The 19048-nt window shown below is 47.9% G+C and overlaps 1 protein-coding gene across 2 annotated transcripts in view; it reads left to right on the top strand.

Moving 5' to 3' along the window:
- Window positions 1-19048, top strand: part of KIAA1549 (KIAA1549 ortholog) — a 149096-nt gene that overhangs the window by 114539 nt on the left and 15509 nt on the right. Inside the window, exons 10-14 of one of the 2 annotated variants that reach the window (XM_073621478.1) lie at window positions 1302-1480; window positions 2122-2330; window positions 2891-3018; window positions 17676-17881; window positions 18791-19014. In XM_073621478.1, coding sequence (XP_073477579.1) covers window positions 1302-1480; window positions 2122-2330; window positions 2891-3018; window positions 17676-17881; window positions 18791-19014 — 946 coding nt within the window. Of the gene's footprint in view, window positions 1-1301; window positions 1481-2121; window positions 2331-2887; window positions 3019-17675; window positions 17882-18790; window positions 19015-19048 lie in introns of both variants that reach the window. The other variant, XM_073621477.1, reaches the window with a different exon arrangement.

The following is a 19048-nucleotide window of genomic DNA, read 5'->3' as shown; positions in this document are numbered from 1 at the left end:
CTCACCATTCCGATATCACACACTATATCCCGTACTCCTCTCACCAGTCTTATATCACACACCATACCCCGTACTCCTTTCACTTGTCCTATATCACACACCATATCCTGTACTCCTCTCACCAGTCCTATATCACACACCATACCCCGTACTTCTCTCACCATTCCGATATCACACACCATACCCCATACTCCTTTCACCTATCCTATATCACACACCATATCCTGTACTCCTCTCACCACTCCTATATCACACACCATACCCCGTACTCCTCTCACCATACCGATATCACACACCATACCCCATACTCCTTTCACCTGTCCTATATCACACACCATATCCTGTACTCCTCTCACCAGTCCTATATCACACACCATACCACGTACTCCTCTCACCTGTCCTACTTTACACACCATAACCTGTACTTCTCTCACCAGTCCTATATCACACACACCATATCTCATACTCCTCTCACCATCCTCTGCTATCAATCAAACACCCTCATATTCTATATTCTTCCTTCCTGATCTATATGGTACCTATATACCAGCCATATAAAAAGGTGTATACAATACCTATAAACAAAACCCTGGTAAATCCCACCTCTCTGGTACCAGCTGATGCAAAAGGGCCTGAATATCTATAATACCAGAGCAGCCATTTTTCCATCCGGCAAAAGTGATGCTGCGTTCTGCTGGCAGAAAGTGTCCTAGAGGCCATGAGTGTGTGTTCCAAGCCGCTATTAGGAGTGGCCATAATGAGGGGAGAGGCTGACAAAAGCCCAGGCACCAAGACGCAATTTCTAGTTACCGTGGCAATATGGCACCTGGAATTTGCCGAGCCCTGCAGTAAACTATATGTATAAAATGACAGTGTGTGCCTTGCCAAATAGGGTAAGGACAGTGTTGGATCAGTAATCGGTATGAATGGTGACAGTGTGTGTTTTGTCATATGGTAGAGGAGGAAGCAGTGTTGGATCAGTAATCGGTATGAATGGTGACAGTGTGTGTTTTGTCATATGGTGGAAGAGAAAGCAGCACAAGATCAGTAAGCGGTGTATAAGGTGACAGTGAGGAATAAGCAGTGGTGGATCACTAAGTGGAGAGATATATTAAGCCAAAATGTATGATTGCTTGAAGAGATACATTTTAAGGATGCTACGAAGAGATGGCAAGTGCCAAATGGCCTATGGAAAGGTATATGCAGAGGTAGAGAGAATTTTATGCTAAGCAGAGTTGCCTTCAAGAAAATACTGTGGTGTTAAGAGGTGCCTAGAGTTTCTGTAATTTTTCTTTCTGCAGCAATAAACCAACCCTCAGAGACCGACCGGCAGGCGCAGAACCTGTGGATCATAGTGGGTGTGGCTGTGCCAGTATTAGTGGTGACCATCATCATAGTCATCTTGTACTGGAAACTCTGCCGGACTGACAAACTCGACTTCCAGCCTGATACAATGAGCAACTTACAGCAGAGACAGAAGGTGAGGTCTGTCCCGAGGGGGCTGTGCCATCTCTCACCTGAAGCCCATTTTCTAGATTCTAGAATTTGAGTTTTGTGCCCAGTTGACATGGAAGTGAATCAGGGTTATTTTGGCACATCTAGGTGATTACAGAATATCATGGTTAGTTTTTAACTTTATGACATAGCTTATGGTGACTTGAAACATGATAATGGTGGCTAGTTTGTCTCTGATTTTGTAGTCTTCATACTGTGTTCATTGGTAAAGGTCTAACTTGACAGTGATGTCAGTGGGGGTTATTTACTAAAACTGGAGAGTGCAAAATCTGGTGCATAGAACCACTCGGCTTCCAGGTTTTAATGTCAAAGCTTAATTGAACAAGCTGAAGTTCAAAGCTGATTGGCTACCGTGCACAGCTGCACCAGATTCTGAGTGCTCTTGTTTTAGGAAATCTTAATAAAGAAAAAAAAAAAAAAGAATACTTTATATGATGCTTGTAAATGCATCTAATCGAGCACAGACCTTTTTTTTTATATTTGATTGATGCATGATCTTTTAGTACATTTCCAAATTAAGACATTATAATATATACCATAGCAGTGATACTTTGTATATACAACATACAAACAGTTATTTATTGTGTTCTGTGCTTCGCACTGTAGCTCCAGGCCCCTAACGTAAAGGGATTTGACTTTGCCAAGCAACACCTGGGCCAGCATAATAAAGATGAAGTTCTCGTCGTACATGAGCCTCCTCTGCCTGTGTTACATGGACCCCTGAAAGACTCCACCCCCTCTGAAAATGGGGACATCCCCACCCCAAAGTCCAAGGCTTCTGGTAAGCCCAGCAAGATTGGGCGCCACCGTGGCAGGTAAGTCATGAAGAAATGCTTTGAATCTGGTGCTGAAATATGTGCCTGCTATTGGTAGGGAATTGTTTGACTGTTGGAGAGAGCGTCTAATGCTATCCAGGCAATACTGCTGTAGACAGTTGAGACAGTTAATCTGCTGTAGACAGTTGAGAGCCAGGCCTACGGTGTCCCTTGTAGGACATTGTTTGTACACTCTTCTGTCCTTCATCAGAATTTCTCCTTTCCCCCTTCATACCTCCTAATAAAGCCTACTCTTTGCTCGCCAAATGTTGTAGTTCCTTGCCCAAGGCAGGCTCAGATTGGAAGGACAGCACTGAAGCCAATTAGACTCTGTGACTTATATGTGTGTTGGCAAGCAAAATAGCAACACACAGCAAAGGGATTGAGCTCATCAGTCTGCTGCTGCTCCTTCACTGTCAAATCACAGGTTGGGTGTGGGGAGGTGACAGTTGCTATAAATGTACATAAATTCTATGTTTAGCGGTTTTCCTACCGTCAAGTGTACTATACATATTGTATGGACAGCCTCACAGCATTTTCTTGTCTGTTTTTGGCAGTAGGGTTACCCCCTCAGATGCTGGATCCACAGCTAGTGAACCATCAAGTGGAAGGGATTCGGGTGAAGAGGGATCTCCACGGCCTTCGGCTCCTCCGCGTGAAACCCCACAGCGACCAAAAGCCAAAGGAGGTGAGTCCATATAATCCAGGACATGTGAGAAGATTCCTCTTCCTTCCTGGCCTGCATATCCCCAGGTTTAAATTAAGGGCTGTTTATATAATAAGTATTTAGACTGTCATAGCTATTTAAGTGTTTGGACAGCACAGAGTCTTCCCAGGGTGGGAATCATGTATGGGTATGCTGAATGTACCAAGTTGATCGATCAACTTGAGTACAACCAGCATGCTCGGTTTTACCTGCGATTATCGCTATTGGCTGCTATAGGCGCTAGCAATAATCACTGTCTTCTCCCAGCAGGAAAAGCTTTCCCCGCCTCCCTGGCGGGAGAAGGCAATAGCCCAGCAGGAGGGATTGAACACTGTGTTGATGGGGGAATCAAGCTAATTTCTTTCCTGCAACCTGAGGTTGCAGGAAAGAAATTTGCTCTGTGTATGGCTGGCCTTAAGCTTAGTACAGAAAAGCCAAATGTTATCTGGCAGAAACTGTCCTACCATTCAGCCAATGTGTACAGCAGCAGGTCCAACAGAAGTTCAGCCGGTGTTCTATCAAATAGTGCCCGCCGTCGAAAGGTGCATGAGCAGAACGGAAGGGCATTCCAGCTGATTTTCTGATCAGCTGGTGTGACGTCACCATAGCGCATGTGCACATCATAGGAGTTTTTTTCGACGGGAGATACCATTTCACGGCCAGAACTGAAAGCTATGCAATGAGCGGAGGGACACCATAGTTGTCAGATTGAGCCTCGCTGTTGCAGGGCGGGTTGTGGGTGTGTTGAAGGGCGGGTTTTTCTTTCTCGAACATCACGGGACACAGAGCCACAGTAATTACTGATGGGTTATATAGGTATCACTGGTGATTGGACACTGGCACACCCTATCAGGAAGTTCAACCCCCTATATAATCCCTCCCCCTTGCAGGAATACCTCAGTTTTTACGCCAGTTTCTTAGGTGATGGACGTGTAAAGATGTCCTGTGCGCCGGATGTTGGGCTGAACAGAAGCGTGGGTAATTAGCTCCTGCCATCCTGATCCATTATCCTGGTTTTTGGACTCCAGCGGACCTGCCTTGCACCCCACATAACCATCCAGCTTGTGGGAACACTGCTTGGACTCGCCAGCACAGCGCTTCTCATACCTGCAGCTGCCTGAAGGACAGACCGCGGCTCCGGCCTAGTTCCCGGAGCGGCGGCCATCTTGCCTCACCCGGCGGCGGCCTCGGCGGGATCTCCTGGCCTCCCTGAACTGTCCTGGGCCCGATCGCCTCCTGTTGTGGCCGTCCGACCGCTCGGGGCCGCCTCCGGCGGCGTTTCCTCCCCATTTTGCAGCTGCCTGAAGGACGGATCGCGGCTCCGGCCTGCATTCCGGGGCGGCGGCCATCTTGGTGCACCCAAGGACAGCCCAAACAAGTGCTTCTGGCCCACCTGGTACATCCTAAGCTGGGTGACATATAGCTGCTGTCGGCCGCATCATCCGGGCTGTCATTGGGGTGCTCACTCGCCCTGTGGCTGCCTGTGGGAAGGGCCGGGGCTCCTGCCTAATTCTCGGCGGCCATCTTGCTTCACCCTGTGCAGGCCTCGGCGGATTCTCAGGGATCCTCAGACAACCTTGAGCCCAGGTTTCTCTTCCCACGGCCATCGGGACCTCACGGCTGGCCGGCTGCTGCTTGCTGGACCCAGTGTGTCATTCTAACTGAACGGCAGGGGGGGGAGATTGAGGATCCGGCCTGGTAGGAGGCGGCCATCTTGGTACACCAGTGATCACCTGTGGCTCTCCTGTCCCCTTGGCACCTCTGTGACTCTGATCCATCTCCATCTTGGTGTATATTCAGCAGCTCTGCTCAGCAGATACCTTCCTCCGGTCTGGGGGGCCCCCCCGGTCCTTCCGATGACCGGGAAACGACAATCGGCAAAGAAGGCAGCTACCTCCATCTCCCGGATCTCGCCACCGAACACACGTGCTACAGCCGCCTTGCCTATAGCATCATCCTCTCCGGCCTCTGTAGCGGTACAAACAGACACCTGGATGGCGGCACTTAGGGCTTCGGGTCAAGAGGGGCCCCCGACGGTCATGGAGGAAGCGTCGGAGCGGCTGGGTGAGGGGTCCACCGCAATGATACTGGCGGCCATCGCAGATAGTAAGTCATCCGTGGAGGGGAAAATAGATACCCTGACGATCGAATGTGGGCTGATAAGGCAGGATATGGACAAAATTAGGGGCCGTTTAACAGAAACTGAGCAGCGCATTTCTACAGTGGAGGACGTGGCAGCCTCCACGGCACAATCGGTGGTGGAGCTGCAGCAGCAGGTTAAAACTCTAATGGCCCGTTCAGAAGATGCAGAAAACCGCCTCAGGCGCAATAATGTCCGGGTGGTAGGGCTCCCTGAAGGTGAAGAGGGCGCCAACCCTGTGGAGTTTGCGGAGGCCTTTTTCAAAAAGCTCCTGGGACTGCAGCATCTGTCTCCTGTCTGTGTCGTGGAGCGAGCACATAGGGTGCCCGCGGGCTGGAGACCGACGGGAGCATGGCCGCGTGCGTTTCTTGTGCGCCTGCTGAATTTCAGGGATAGAGATATGATCCTGGCGGAAGCCCGCAAGCACCCTGAATTGAAACATGAAAATGCTGTCATCCATTTGTATCCTGATTTTTCGCCAGAACTGCAAAAGAAAAGACGCTCCTTTACAGATATCCGCAGACGCCTGAGGGAGAAGGGTCTGATTTATAACATGCTGTATCCTAGCCGTCTAAAAGTACTTCATCGTGGAGCTGCAAAGTTCTTCGAGTCCCCTGCGGAGGTGGCTGAGTGGCTGGATGCCATCGCTTAATGCTGGGACCTGGTGGCGGAATCTGTCTCACGGAAACATTTAGATTGGATCCAGAAGATACTTGCCTTAATGTGGTACTAATGCTGAGAGTGGTGGTTCCCGCTGATGCGGCACCTTTCTGGAATCCTGTTGTCCCAAAACAGTTTTTCTTTTTGTCCCCCTAGCGGTCTGCAATGGAAGACAATCTCTGGAACTTGCCATCCGTGCACTGCAGGAGCTTCAGGTACTGTTCTAAATGTTTGCACTACCTACAAGTCTTCCCGAACCCCCTTTTTTGAGTGGATAGACTCTTGGAACGTTCCACCCTTTGCTCACTAAGTTGATGGGAATAAAGTTTCTCCGGCGGTTTTGTTCTTTTTTTGGTTCTGTTCGCCTGGAGCAAACAGGGAGTTGGGTTCTTAAAATGTTTTTTTCTGTGACTTCTCTTTTTTTATTATTTTTTGCAAGTCCGTTTTTATTTTTTTCTCTTTTATGTTTTTTGTTGGGAAAAGATGTCTGTTTTCTATGCTTCCCTCGGTGGCCCACCTCATTGGTGCGACCACATGAGGAGGTAAATTGCCTATTAAGATATATGCTGTCCATCTGTAGTGCTGTGGTGCTTTACTGCTCTCTGTGCCCGGGTCCCCCCCCATTGACCTCCCCAGTTTATGGGACAACTCCTGTCCTTATCCAATACCTAGCTCCACTCTATGAGTGACCTCAAAATAATCTCGTGGAATGTCCGCGGATTAAATTCCAAATTTAAACGTTCATTGGTCCTCCAGTACCTCAAATCCTTGAATCCCCATATTATCCTCCTGCAGGAAACCCACCTAGAGGGTAACAAAATTTTATCCCTGAACAGGAACTGGGTACAGAGAGCCATACACTCTACGCACTCCTCTTATGCCAGGGGAGTGGCTATTTTAATACATAAAAACTTACCATGTGTTATAGAACATGTAATAACAGATCCCTATGGGAGATATGCAATTGTGGTCCTTGCCATTGACTCTCAGTTATTGGCAATAGCGAATGTATATGTTCCACCCCCCTTCAAAAACGAGGTTCTGTACCTGGTTTTAGAGAAGATTGCCACCTTTGGCCCATTAAAAGTGCTAGTGGCGGGCGATTTTAATAACATCCTAGACTATGGGCTGGACACCTCTAACCCGACTCGGGTGCGGAATCTAGAACTGGGTCACTGGGCAGACACGGCGGCATTGGAGGAGGTGTGGAGGTGGAAACATCCTGGTGAGCGCAGTTATTCTTACCTTTCCCACGTCAGTGCCTCCTCATCCCGTCTTGATCTGGCTTTTGCTAATTCAGCACTGCTACCACAGATTGTGGAAGCCTTTTACCTGGCGGGGGGGCTTTCCGATCATACCCCCTTACAGGTAATGTTGAGCCGATCATCAGGCAATAGTCGAAGGAGTTGGAGGCTGCATCCGGGGTGGGTGAGTGAGCCCTCGGTTGAGGAATTGGTCTCCCCACACATACAGGAATACTGGGACAACAATGAAGGTTCAGCAGATGGGCTCATGGTTTGGGATGCGTTCAAGGCATCCACCCGTGGGGCATATATATCTGCCATTAAAGCCGCTAGGGTGGAGAAAAATTCAGAGTCGGAGATGCTTCAGGCCCGTGAACTACGCTGTGCGAAGCTCCATGCTGATGCGCCCTCTTCCTCCACCCTGGCGGAGTTACAGATGGCCAGAAGGGCCTTGTTGGTCCATTTTCAAACTCATACACAATGTACATTTAAGAGAAGGGCTGAGGAACTATTTGAAAAAGGGGATAAGAATGGGAAGCTGTTGGCCTACTTGGCGGCAGACACCCGAACACACACAGCTATCCCGTGCATTTATTCAGCTGGAGGTAATCTAGTGAGAGATGGAGAGGGTATTATGCGGGCTTTTGTGTCGTACTACTCAGAGTTATATACTGCTATACCCAAATATGATGACCGAGTGCTAGTGGATCTGTTGGGCTCCCTTCGGGTCCCGGAGCTGCCGGGGGAGGTGGCGGCAGAGTTGGAAGCTCCTTTTACTCTTAAGGAATTGGCTTCGGCCATTGCCTCCTTCCCCAATGGTAAAGCTCCGGGTCCGGATGGGATACCGGCGGAATGGTATAAAACTTATATGGAGCTGCTGTCTCCCAGACTCTTGCAACTTTATGGAGAATGCTTTGAGACGGGGAGACTGCCGCTCTCGATGTATGAGGCTCATGTGGTGTTACTGCCCAAGCCTGATAAAGACCTTCTTCAATGCTTCTCCTACAGGCCCATAGCACTGTTAAACATGGACCTCAAAATTTTGACCAAAATGATTGCCAATAGATTGATGAAGATTCTAGAGCACTTGATATCACCAGATCAAACAGGGTTTATGCCCAACAAAGCAACTGACATTAACATTCGCAGAGTGTACACCCACACGCAAATAGATGAGGAGATATCTTCTGGAGGGGCTCTGGTGTTTTTCGATCTGGAAAAGGCATTTGACTCCATAGATTGGGGATATATGACCCAGGTACTTCAACGCATGGGATTTGGTCCTATATTCCTCAAATGGATATCAATGCTCTATGAGCAGCCGGTGGCAGCACTCCGCCTTAATGGAGGGGTGTCTGACAATTTTCCAGTATCCAGAGGCACCAGGCAAGGGTGTCCATTGTCACCGGGCTTATTTGCGTTGGTCATGGAACCTCTGGCGATTGCACTGCGCTCCTCCTCTCAAATACAGGGTATTGGGGTGGGTACTCTTACCGAGACTACAGCCCTTTATGCAGATGACCTAGTCCTTTTCATTAGAGATACTGGACCTTCTCTACAGGCTGCGCTGGCGCTACTGGAGCGATTTACAGGGGTTTCTGGACTCCGGGTCAATTGGAATAAATCTAAGATACTTCCGCTACGTTCTCACCGGGCGAATAGACAGGCAGAACCAGGCAATCCCTTGCAATGGGTAACACAAATTAAATACCTAGGTCTTCAAATTACGAATTCAGTGACGGAATTCATTAGTCTTAATGTGTCCCCATTACTAGACATCATCTCTAAAAAAATTACATTCCTGGAAAAATCTTCCATTGTCACTTATTGGGAAGATAAATCTGCTCAAAATGAAAATACTACTATTACTCCTGTATACCCTTAGAAATTCTCCGGTGTGGATACCAAAAACAGTTTTCAAGTCAATAGACAGTATGATCTCTTCCTTTCTGTGGCAGGGAGGAGTCCCCCGCATTAAACTGACCATTTTGCAGCAGCCGTGGGGGGAGGGAGGCCTAGCGGTACCAAATTTCCAAAAATATTTTTTAGCCGGCCAATTAACGGTGGCACACCGTTGGTTGACCACGCCTTCGGATGACGCAGCTGTGTCGTTGGAGGCGGCATGTGTGGGTTCATATGAAGCACTATCCCACTTGGTATATAGGGGTTTACGGGCTCCCTACTCACTGACGCCCTCCATGCGCTCTGTAATTAGGGCATGGTCCATGACTCAGGGGCTCCGGCCTTCTAGTCCTAATAAATTTTCTCCAAATCTCCCCTTGTGGAGGAATCCTGGTCTGCCGCACTTCTTCGATTACCCGGATCCCATAGTGTGGACAAAATACGGAATTAAGACACTAAATCACATTGTAGTGAATGGCACCCTAATGTCCTTCGACGTGTTAAAATCGCGTTATGAACTACCAAACTCGCATTTTTTCCGGTACATTCAATTAAGGCATGCCTTTCAATCCCAATTTGGAGGAGAACCTCTTGACCTTGAGCCCAGTGATCTAGAACTGCTGACCCGCAGTGACTCGTTGTCTAAACCAGTTTCCAGCATATACAGAGATCTCTTTCAGGAAACAACGAAACTGTTAGAACCCTGCAGACAAGCATGGGAGGCTGTGACCTCGGGGTTGGATAGAGATGACTGGGATGATGTATGGGGAATTGCAATTCAGACTTTGGTCTCCACTAGGGACAGACTAATTCACTTTAAATTCCTGCATAGGATTTATCTGACCCCAGCCAGACTTGCTAGGATGTTTGGGAACCAGCACTCATCTTGTTGGAGGTGCTCCACGCCGCTAGCGAATTTTATGCATATTTTTTGGGAATGCCTACAGGTCAAGGCATACTGGCAAGATGTAGCAGGCTGCATAAGGTCGGTCACCTCTATTTCGATTCCCATGACAGTTGAGGTATGCCTACTGCATTTGGTGGAGCCCCTAGCTACTACCAGGGCTATTAGAACTCTTCTTACTATATTGTTGTTTTATGCCAAAAAGAGGATTATTCTCTCCTGGAAGAGTTCCTCAGCCCCAACCTTGGAGTCCTGGAAGGCATTGGTTAACAAGGCAGTACCATTTTATAAAGCCACTTATTTGAGTAGGGGGGCACTGACCAAATTTGACAAAGTGTGGGGTGGTTGGATGGCATCGGTGGATACGGTGTCAGACTAATTACAGATAACTTATCGCTATTGATATTGGTGTACGAGGCCACAAAGGAGGATGTATATGACTAATATACAGGAGCAAAATTGACAATTCTGCATTAGGACATATGGTCACTTGTGGGGGGGAGAGTTACTTATCCATGCAAAATTCTTAGTACTGGGGTGGGGGCCGGGTCATGCCTTCTGTAATTAGCATTGAGACTCAAGTTGTTAAACAATGAGGGTGCGGTGTCTGCTAGTGCCTTCCTCCAGTCTGGAGGCTAACTTGGACAGTATGTATCTGGGCAAAAGCTTCGTTGTTTGGGGGGGGAGGGAGGGGGGAGTTCTAAACGTATGTCTGTGGTTTTGTATGTAAATGTCCACCGGCAATTGTGTTATAGTCGGTGGCTGTCGGCCGTATGTGGCCTGTTGTTATTTGTATGCCTTTTAAAATGAATAAAAAAGAATTTCCAAAAAAAAAAAAAGATGTCCTGTGCTGAGCTCCAAAGGGAATATCCTAAGATCCTATACTGGGGCAAGCCAGGCGAACCGGATCCATTCAAAGTGTCTTTTCGTGGCCGAATTGAATGGTACCCGGGCCTCGTGTCCGAAGAAACGAGGTTTTACCCGTAATGCTTCTCTTTTTAGAGAGCTGGACCCCGCAGATCAGAAAATGGCTTTAAACTTCCTAATTTCTGGCGAGGTGCTTTACGGTCCCAGAACTGTTGGATCCCCCTACTGATGGGGGCCCCAGTCTCTGACGGTTTTTTCAAACGGAGCCCACCATGAGAGGTGAAGATTGGGTCTGTGTAAACAGCACCCTGCGGCTAGATAAGGTAAGAGGAGATTCCACAGAATTTTTGAGTTCTAGTGGCTTTTCTCCTTTAAGGTAAATGCATGCTATGCCTATTGTGACCACGGGGGGCTGCCAAGAGCACAAACCTACACATGCTGACTCTGTCTCAGGTGTTGTAATCGCTGTTTATGTCCCAGCGTCTCAAGCAGGCTGCAAACAGGTAAGGTGGAAAGGGGGATTTCTCATGTTTGAATGTTCCCCCCCAGGCTAGAGAGGGGCCACAGGGGTCTAGAAAGTGGTTATACCACCCGGGCTCTGCGGCCTAATGGCCACCATCTCTCAAGATAGGCGTTCAGGCAGATCTTGTTACCAGCCTCCCTCCCTCCCCCCCCCCCCATCCCCAGCCTTTCTCCGGAAGCATGACAGGAGAGTCGGCAGCACGGGAAGCGCTCATTTTTTTCAAAACTCGAGGGGGGGGGGCGGTAGAGGAGGGGGCGGGACGTCAGCACAGAGTGCTTAGACTCCCACTCAGGCCAGCTGCAGGCTATTAAAGGCACTCTGTACAGGTGCACACAGCCTTCTGAGAGACACAGAGCTGACGGTCGCATGTAAGGTGGGACACAGGCATTCTCCTAGGCAGCATTTACTGAAGTAACACCAGACTGAGCATTGGGTAGCAAGGCTTTTAGCCAGACTACATCGCTCAGCGGGCAGTGTTCATTTGTATAACTCACACCTTGTTGCTTTGCACTATGGGTAGAAGAGGTTCAAGCACCCCAGGAACCAGAGACACTAGGGGATCTCGTTCAGGTTCTGAGGGCCCCCTGTCGGCAGCATCCTCCCCCCCTAAAGATGGGCCAGGGACGGCTAGCCAGGGAGAGCCATCGGGGTCAGGGGCTACACCTGCTTCTGGCACTTCAGCCCCTGTATATATTACACAAGAGGTTTTTTCCTCAACCATTAATGGTCTAGAGGAAAGATTAATGGCCGTGATTACGTTTTCACTCAGTGGAAGAAAACGCACTAGGCTTTCCTCTGTTCCCCAAGACCCTCAGACAGAGGAGCTCTGGGATAAAGGAGATGAATCCCTTTCAGAGGATTGGGATGGGACGGATGATTCCTCTTCGGAGGAATCAGGTGGAGAGGGACTCTCTGCGACTTCCCAAGAGGAGAAAGTCTTAGTGCAGATCCTCACTGGATTGGTCCACTCCACATTTAAGTTGCCCATACCTGAAACTGCTAAAGAATCCTCTTCTGCTTTGGGGTCACTGAAACCTTTCCAAGCAGCACATGCTTTTCCTGTTCATACTTTACTTGAAAAGCTTATTTATTCTGAGTGGGATCACCCAGACAAACGTTTTTTTCCGCCGAGAAAGTTTTCAACACTTTATCCGATGGAAGAAAAGTTTATTAAAATGTGGGGAATACTGGCTATTGATGCCGCCATTTCCTCCGTAAATAATAGCCTGACTTGTCCTGTAGACAATGCTCAGATGCTCAGGGATCCTGTAGATAAAAGGATGGAATCCCTATTGAAGGATGTTTTCTCCTTAGCAGGATCAGTGGCCCAACCTGCAGTAGCAGCGATTGGAGTCTGTCAATACTTAAGAGACCATGTTAAGCAGGTCATCAAAGTATTACCTGAACAGCAGGCCCAGGGGTTTGCTAACCTTCCAGGGGCCTTATGCTTTGTGGTTGACGCCATTAGAGATTCTATCGTGCAAACCTCCCGTCTTTCGCTGGGGTTGGTGCATATACGTAGAATCCTATGGTTGAAAAATTGGTCAGCCGAAGCACCATGTAAGAAGCTACTGGCTGGGTTTCCATTTCGTGGTGCAAGGTTGTTTGGAGAGGACTTGGATAACTATATCAAGAGAATCTCTTGTGGGAAAAGCACTCTCTTACCTGTCAAGAAGAAGAGTAAGCGTCCCTCTTTCAAACGGACTCTTTCCCCAGCGCCGGGGGCTTCAGCCTCCAGGCAGTCTCGACGGCCGCCTCCATCGGGGTCCAGAGACAAGAGTCAACCCCAGGGACAAAAGAAGTCCTGGGGAAAGAAGCCTACTAGGCAAAACACTAAGACCTCTGCATGAGGGGGCGCCCCCGCTCACTCGAGTGGGGGGAAGACTGCGACAGTTCTCAGAGCTCTGGCACGAGGACTTCCAGGACAGATGGGTAATCTCCACGGTAACCTTAGGGTACAAGCTGGAGTTTCAGGAATTCCCCTCTCCTCGGTTCCTCAGATCAAATGTTCCCAGAGACCCAGAGAAGAAGCAGTCGCTCCTTCTAGCGTTAGAGCGACTTTTGTCGCAGGAGGTCATTATGATAGTTCCCGCAAAGGACCAGGGATTGGGCTTCTATTCCAACCTTTTTACGGTCCAAAAGCCAAATGGGGATGTCAGGCCCATTCTGGACTTAAGGGATCTGAACCGATTCCTAAGGATTCAATCCTTCCGCATGGAATCAATTCGAACAGTAGTTCCCACCCTGCAGGGAGGAGAATTCCTGGCATCAATAGACATCAGAGATGCATATCTGCATGTGCCCATTTTTCCTGCTCATCAGAAGTTTCTGCGCTTCGAGGTAGGAGGGCGCCATTTCCAGTTTGTGGCTCTGCCTTTCGGGATAGCCACTGCACCTCGAGTGTTCACAAAGATCTTGGCTCCTCCTCTGGCCAGATTAAGGGCTCAGGGTATAGCTGTCATAGCATACCTAGACGACCTGCTCTTGATAGACCGGTCGATAGCCTCTTTGAATGGAAACTTGAGGACCACAGTCGTGTATCTAGAACACTTGGGTTGGATCCTCAACTTGGAAAAGTCTTTCCTAAAACCAGTAAGAAGACTGGAGTATTTAGGTCTGATTATAGATACAAGCCAGGAGAAAATATTTCTACCCCAGGCAAAGATCACTGCTTTGAGAGAGCTGATTCTGACAGTAAGGACCAAGAAGGGTCCCTCAGTCCGCCTTTGTATGAGGCTACTAGGGAAGATGGTGTCTTCATTCGAAGCAGTTCCCTATGCTCAGTTTCACTCAAGAATGCTGCAACACAGTATTCTGTCGACCTGGAACAAGAAGGTTCAGGCATTAGACTTTCCGATGCACCTGTCGCATGCGGTGCGTCAGAGCCTCAATTGGTGGCTCATACCCGAAAACCTGCAGAAGGGGAAATCCTTTCTACCGGTTACCTGGACGGTGGTAACAACAGATGCCAGTCTGTCAGGTTGGGGAGCAGTGTTGGAACAGGCTGCGGTACAAGGGGTATGGTCCAAGACAGAGAGGACCTTACCCATCAACATTCTGGAGATCCGGGCGATACATCTAGCTCTAAAAGCCTGGACTATCAGGCTACAGGGTTGTCCGGTCAGGATCCAGTCCGACAATGCCACAGCAGTGGCTTATGTCAATCATCAGGGAGGCACCCGGAGCCGAGCTGCTCAAAAAGAGGTGAACCAGATCTTAGTCTGGGCAGAGATGCATGTGCCATGCATATCGGCAGTTTTCATCCCGGGAATAGAAAATTGGCAGGCGGACTATCTAAGTCGCCAGCAGTTACTTCCAGGGGAATGGTCTCTGCATCCCGACGTCTTTTGGGCCATATGCCAAAGATGGGGGGTTCCAGATGTAGATCTCTTTGCATCCCGATTCAACAAAAAGATAGACAGATTTGTGGCAAGGACAAAAGATCCTCTTGCATGCGGGACGGATGCGTTGGTGATTCCGTGGCATCGGTTCTCACTTATTTACGCATTCCCGCCTATTCTGCTACTACCACGACTCCTTCGCAGGATCAGGCAGGAAAGGAAGTCGGTACTTCTGGTGGCCCCCGCTTGGCCCAGAAGGACTTGGTATGCAGAAATAGTAAGGATGACAGTGGGTTCCCCGTGGACCCTACCGATACGCCCAGACCTGTTATCTCAAGGTCCAGTGTTCCATCCTGCCTTACAAACGCTAAATTTGACGGTTTGGCTATTGAGACCCACGTTCTGAAGAGTCGTGGGCTCTCAGGTCTTGTCATATCTACCTTGATTAATGCAAGGAAGCCAGCTTCCAGGAAGATTTATCATAGAGTCTGGAAGGCTTATATAACCTGGTGTGAATCCAGAGGTTGGCATCCCAGGAAATATGTCATAGGTAGAATCCTTGATTTTCTACAGATGGGATTAGAGATGAAGCTGGCCTTGAGTACCATCAAGGGCCAGGTCTCTGCTTTATCAGTATTATTTCAGCGGCCACTTGCTTCGCATTCTTTGGTCCGAAACTTTATGCAGGGGGTGATGCGTCTTAATCCTCCGGTTAAAGCGCCCCTAAACCCCTGGGACTTGAATTTGGTCCTGGCTGTGTTACAGAAACAGCCTTTTGAACCAATAAGTCAGATTCCTTTGGTCTTGTTGACAAGGAAATTAATTTTTCTGGTGGCCATCTCTTCTGCTAGAAGAGTATCAGAATTAGCAGCTCTTTCCTGTAAGGAGCCTTATTTGATTATACACAAGGATAGAGTGGTACTACGCCCTCATCCTAGTTTTTTTACCGAAGGTGGTTTCTGATTTTCATTTAAACCAAGACATTGTTCTACCTTCCTTTTTTCCAGATCCCTGTTCTCCGGAAGAGAGATCTCTACATTCGTTGGATGTAGTAAGAGCAGTTAAGGCCTATCTAGGGGCAACTACTCAGATCCGCAAGACGGATGTTTTGTTTGTGCTGCCAGAGGGTCCCAATAGAGGACAGGCAGCGTCAAAAGCTACCATTTCTAAATGGATTCGACAGTTGATCATTCAAGCTTACGGTTTGAAACAGAAGATTCCTCCGTTGTAGATCAGGGCACATTCCACAAGGGCTATTGGTGCTTCTTGGGCAGTGCATCACCGGGCCTCTATGGCTCAAATCTGCAAGGCCGCAACCTGGTCTTCAGTTCATACATTCACCAGATTCTATCAGGTGGATGTGAGAAGGCATGAGGATATCGCCTTTGGGCGTAGTGTGCTGCAGGCAGCGGTACAGGGTCCTCAGGTCTGATTGCACCCTACTTGGTCGTGGTTCCCCCCCTCAGGTAGCATTGCTCTGGGACATCCCATCAGTAATTACTGTGGCTCTGTGTCCCGTGATGTTCGAGAAAGAAAATAGGATTTTTTAAAACAGCTTACCTGTAAAATCCTTTTCTTTCGAAGGACATCACGGGACACAGAGGTCCCGCCCCTCTTCTAATACACTATATTGCTTGGCTACAAAACTGAGGTATCCCTGCAAGGGGGAGGGATTATATAGGGGGTTGAACTTCCTGATAGGGTGTGCCAGTGTCCAATCACCAGTGATACCTATATAACCCATCAGTAATTACTGTGGCTCTGTGTCCCGTGATGTCCTTCGAAAGAAAAGGATTTTACAGGTAAGCTGTTTTAAAAAATCCTATTTTCTGTGTTGCAACCCGCCCTTAGATACAGGCAAAATCTGCCGTTCAACACAGACAAAACCGGACCTTAGCACGCTGTAAACCCGCACCGCAACAGCGAGGCCCAATATGACGAATACAGTGTCCCTCCACTGTTTGCATAGCATTCAGTTGTGCCTGTCAAATGGTATCTCCCATCGAAAAAAGCCTCCTACAATGTGTGCTTGCGCTACGGGGACGACACGCCAGCTGATTGGGAAATCAGCTGGAGTACCCTTCCTTCTGTGCTTGCGTGGGCACTTTTCCACAAAGGGCACTTTTTGACAGAGCACACGGCTTCTGTCAAAGGCTCATGACAGAAAAAGGTCTGCCGACCAGCTCCCAATCGGGGCTCCCAGCCAATGGCTTCCTCTGTCTGAACACAATAGCTCAGCAGGGGAGATCACTGTACTTACATCAGATTGTTAGTACAACGGCTCCGACCTGAGCTGTCAGTTTTTTTCGTTCAACCCACTGGTTTGAGCAAAAAAAACTAGCAGTGTGTATGAGGCTTTAGTTTGATGATGATTATGTGCAACTTATGCTTTCTTGTAAAACTCAACCTGGGCCTCACCTCCTACTTAATGAACCACTCTGTTAGAGCAGCTCCACTTACCAATTTGAAGGCTCAGGAGGTGGGGCAAAGCTCAACTCTTTCAGGAGAAGTGTCTCCAGATCACCAACAATGGTAACAGGGGTGAGCTTGAACATTACAGCAGGGTGTGACTGAAAAAGTGTATGCTGTGCTTCCTGCATACATCTCAAGGCCTTAATTTTAATCTTGATTGGAGCCTAGGTTTGCATCATAATTCTGTATTTGAGAAGGAAATTACTTTTATTTTAATAACTATATCAGCCATTCTCAGCTAGGGTTCCTCCAAAGTTTGCTAGGGGTTCCTTCAGCTGTGGCTAATTGACCTCCCATTTGACAGTGCCTGCATAGTTCTAGGGTTCACACCACTTAACAGAGCCAGCTGAATGAACCCAAAGCTGTCTAAAAGGGTAGCATTGTGGCCACCACTGCAACAGGGACATTCTTTACACTGGTCCCCAATGAAATGTTTTTTGCCAGGGTTCCTGAGAACTGATTTTTTTTTATTTTTTTTTAAGCGTTCCTCTGCAGTAAAAAGGTTGAGAATGGCTGATCTTTATTATACTGAGGAAGAGCATAAATGATGATCCTTTTTTATCTTTTACTTGTTTTCTCTCCCCAGAGATGCCAGTGTTGGGCAGTGGAGTGGAGCAGCATTCCTCGGCTTCTATATTTGAACACGTCGATAGGATGTCACGTTCCTCAGAGGCCAGCCGTCGCCTCCCCAGCAAAATTCAACTCATAGCCATGCAGCCGATGGCCACTCCACCCATGCATGGACTGTCTGTGGCAGAACGAGAGATGGAGGCTAATAAGATAAATAGAGAGGTGGGTGTCTAGGAAATCTTGGAGTCAATGCAGCTGTCTGCCCAAGAGCTTCTGCAATCCTTCATTTCCTTATATTATTACATTTATGATTACGCTGACATTGCTGATTATATCAGTATGACTGTCACACCGCTTCCTAAAACTCAGTCTTTCAAAAACTGGACTGCTAGGTGTAATCCCAGATTCTGAACTCTCTTCCCCAGATCAAATCACTGTTCAAATCTTGAAATCTTGCCACTTTAACCTCTGCAACATCTCCAAAATATGCCCCTTCTTAACCAGCTTTGGCAACTCCCTCTTCATTGGCCTACCTATACACAGGTTATCTTCTCTTTAGTCCATCATTAATGCTGTTGTCAGACTCAGCCACCTTACCAACTGCTAAGTGTCCTTGCCAACCCCCCCCCCCCCCCCCCGCCAATCCTTGCGATCGGCCAAAAAAAGAAAATCAAATTAACCGCATACAAAGCCATCCGCACGACTCAAAATATCACAAGACCTCCTGATCTCTAGACTCCTCCTTATCTCCTCCCATACGCCCCTCTAGGACTTATCCAAAGCATCTTCTTTTCAAAAGTCACATAACTTTCCCCAGTGTTCACACATTTTCTTAAATGAATCCAATTAGTAAAATGTGCAAATTGTGTGAATCCTGGGTGAAAACATTTATACAAATTCCAATTTATGTGTTGCCCACTTTAAAAAATGATTTTACAATATTGATACGTTTACAAATGTCAAATTGTATCAACTTTTTTGGAATAACAAAAACAAATGTTTTAATGCTTTGGGTGTAAAAGTAAATGTAACCAGTTAATGTAACTGTAACCTGTTGACTACCTTAGGATTCATTATAATGTCATTTATTTTCATTCTGCTTTAATAACCCAGTTTTCGTGTCTGTTGTAGATTCAGACAACGTTGCGTCATAAGTCGGAGATAGAACACCACCGTAATAAGATACGTCTTCGAGCCAAGCGTAAAGGACACTACGAGTTCCCCCTGGTGGACGTTGTGGGAATGACGGACACCAAGGAGCGCCAACGCATGTACCGAAGGGCCCAGATGCAGTTTGATAAAATTCTGGATCCAGTGATGGGCGTTCCCACTGTATTCATAGAGCCTCGCAAGAGGTGGGACTTTGACCTACAAATAACCACATAATCT

This window comes from Aquarana catesbeiana, linkage group LG03 (genome assembly GCF_042186555.1).
Source record: "Aquarana catesbeiana isolate 2022-GZ linkage group LG03, ASM4218655v1, whole genome shotgun sequence".
Taxonomy (NCBI): domain Eukaryota; kingdom Metazoa; phylum Chordata; class Amphibia; order Anura; family Ranidae; genus Aquarana; species Aquarana catesbeiana.
Note: the sequence above shows the minus strand (reverse complement) of the source record. Positions and strands in the feature narration are given on the sequence as shown.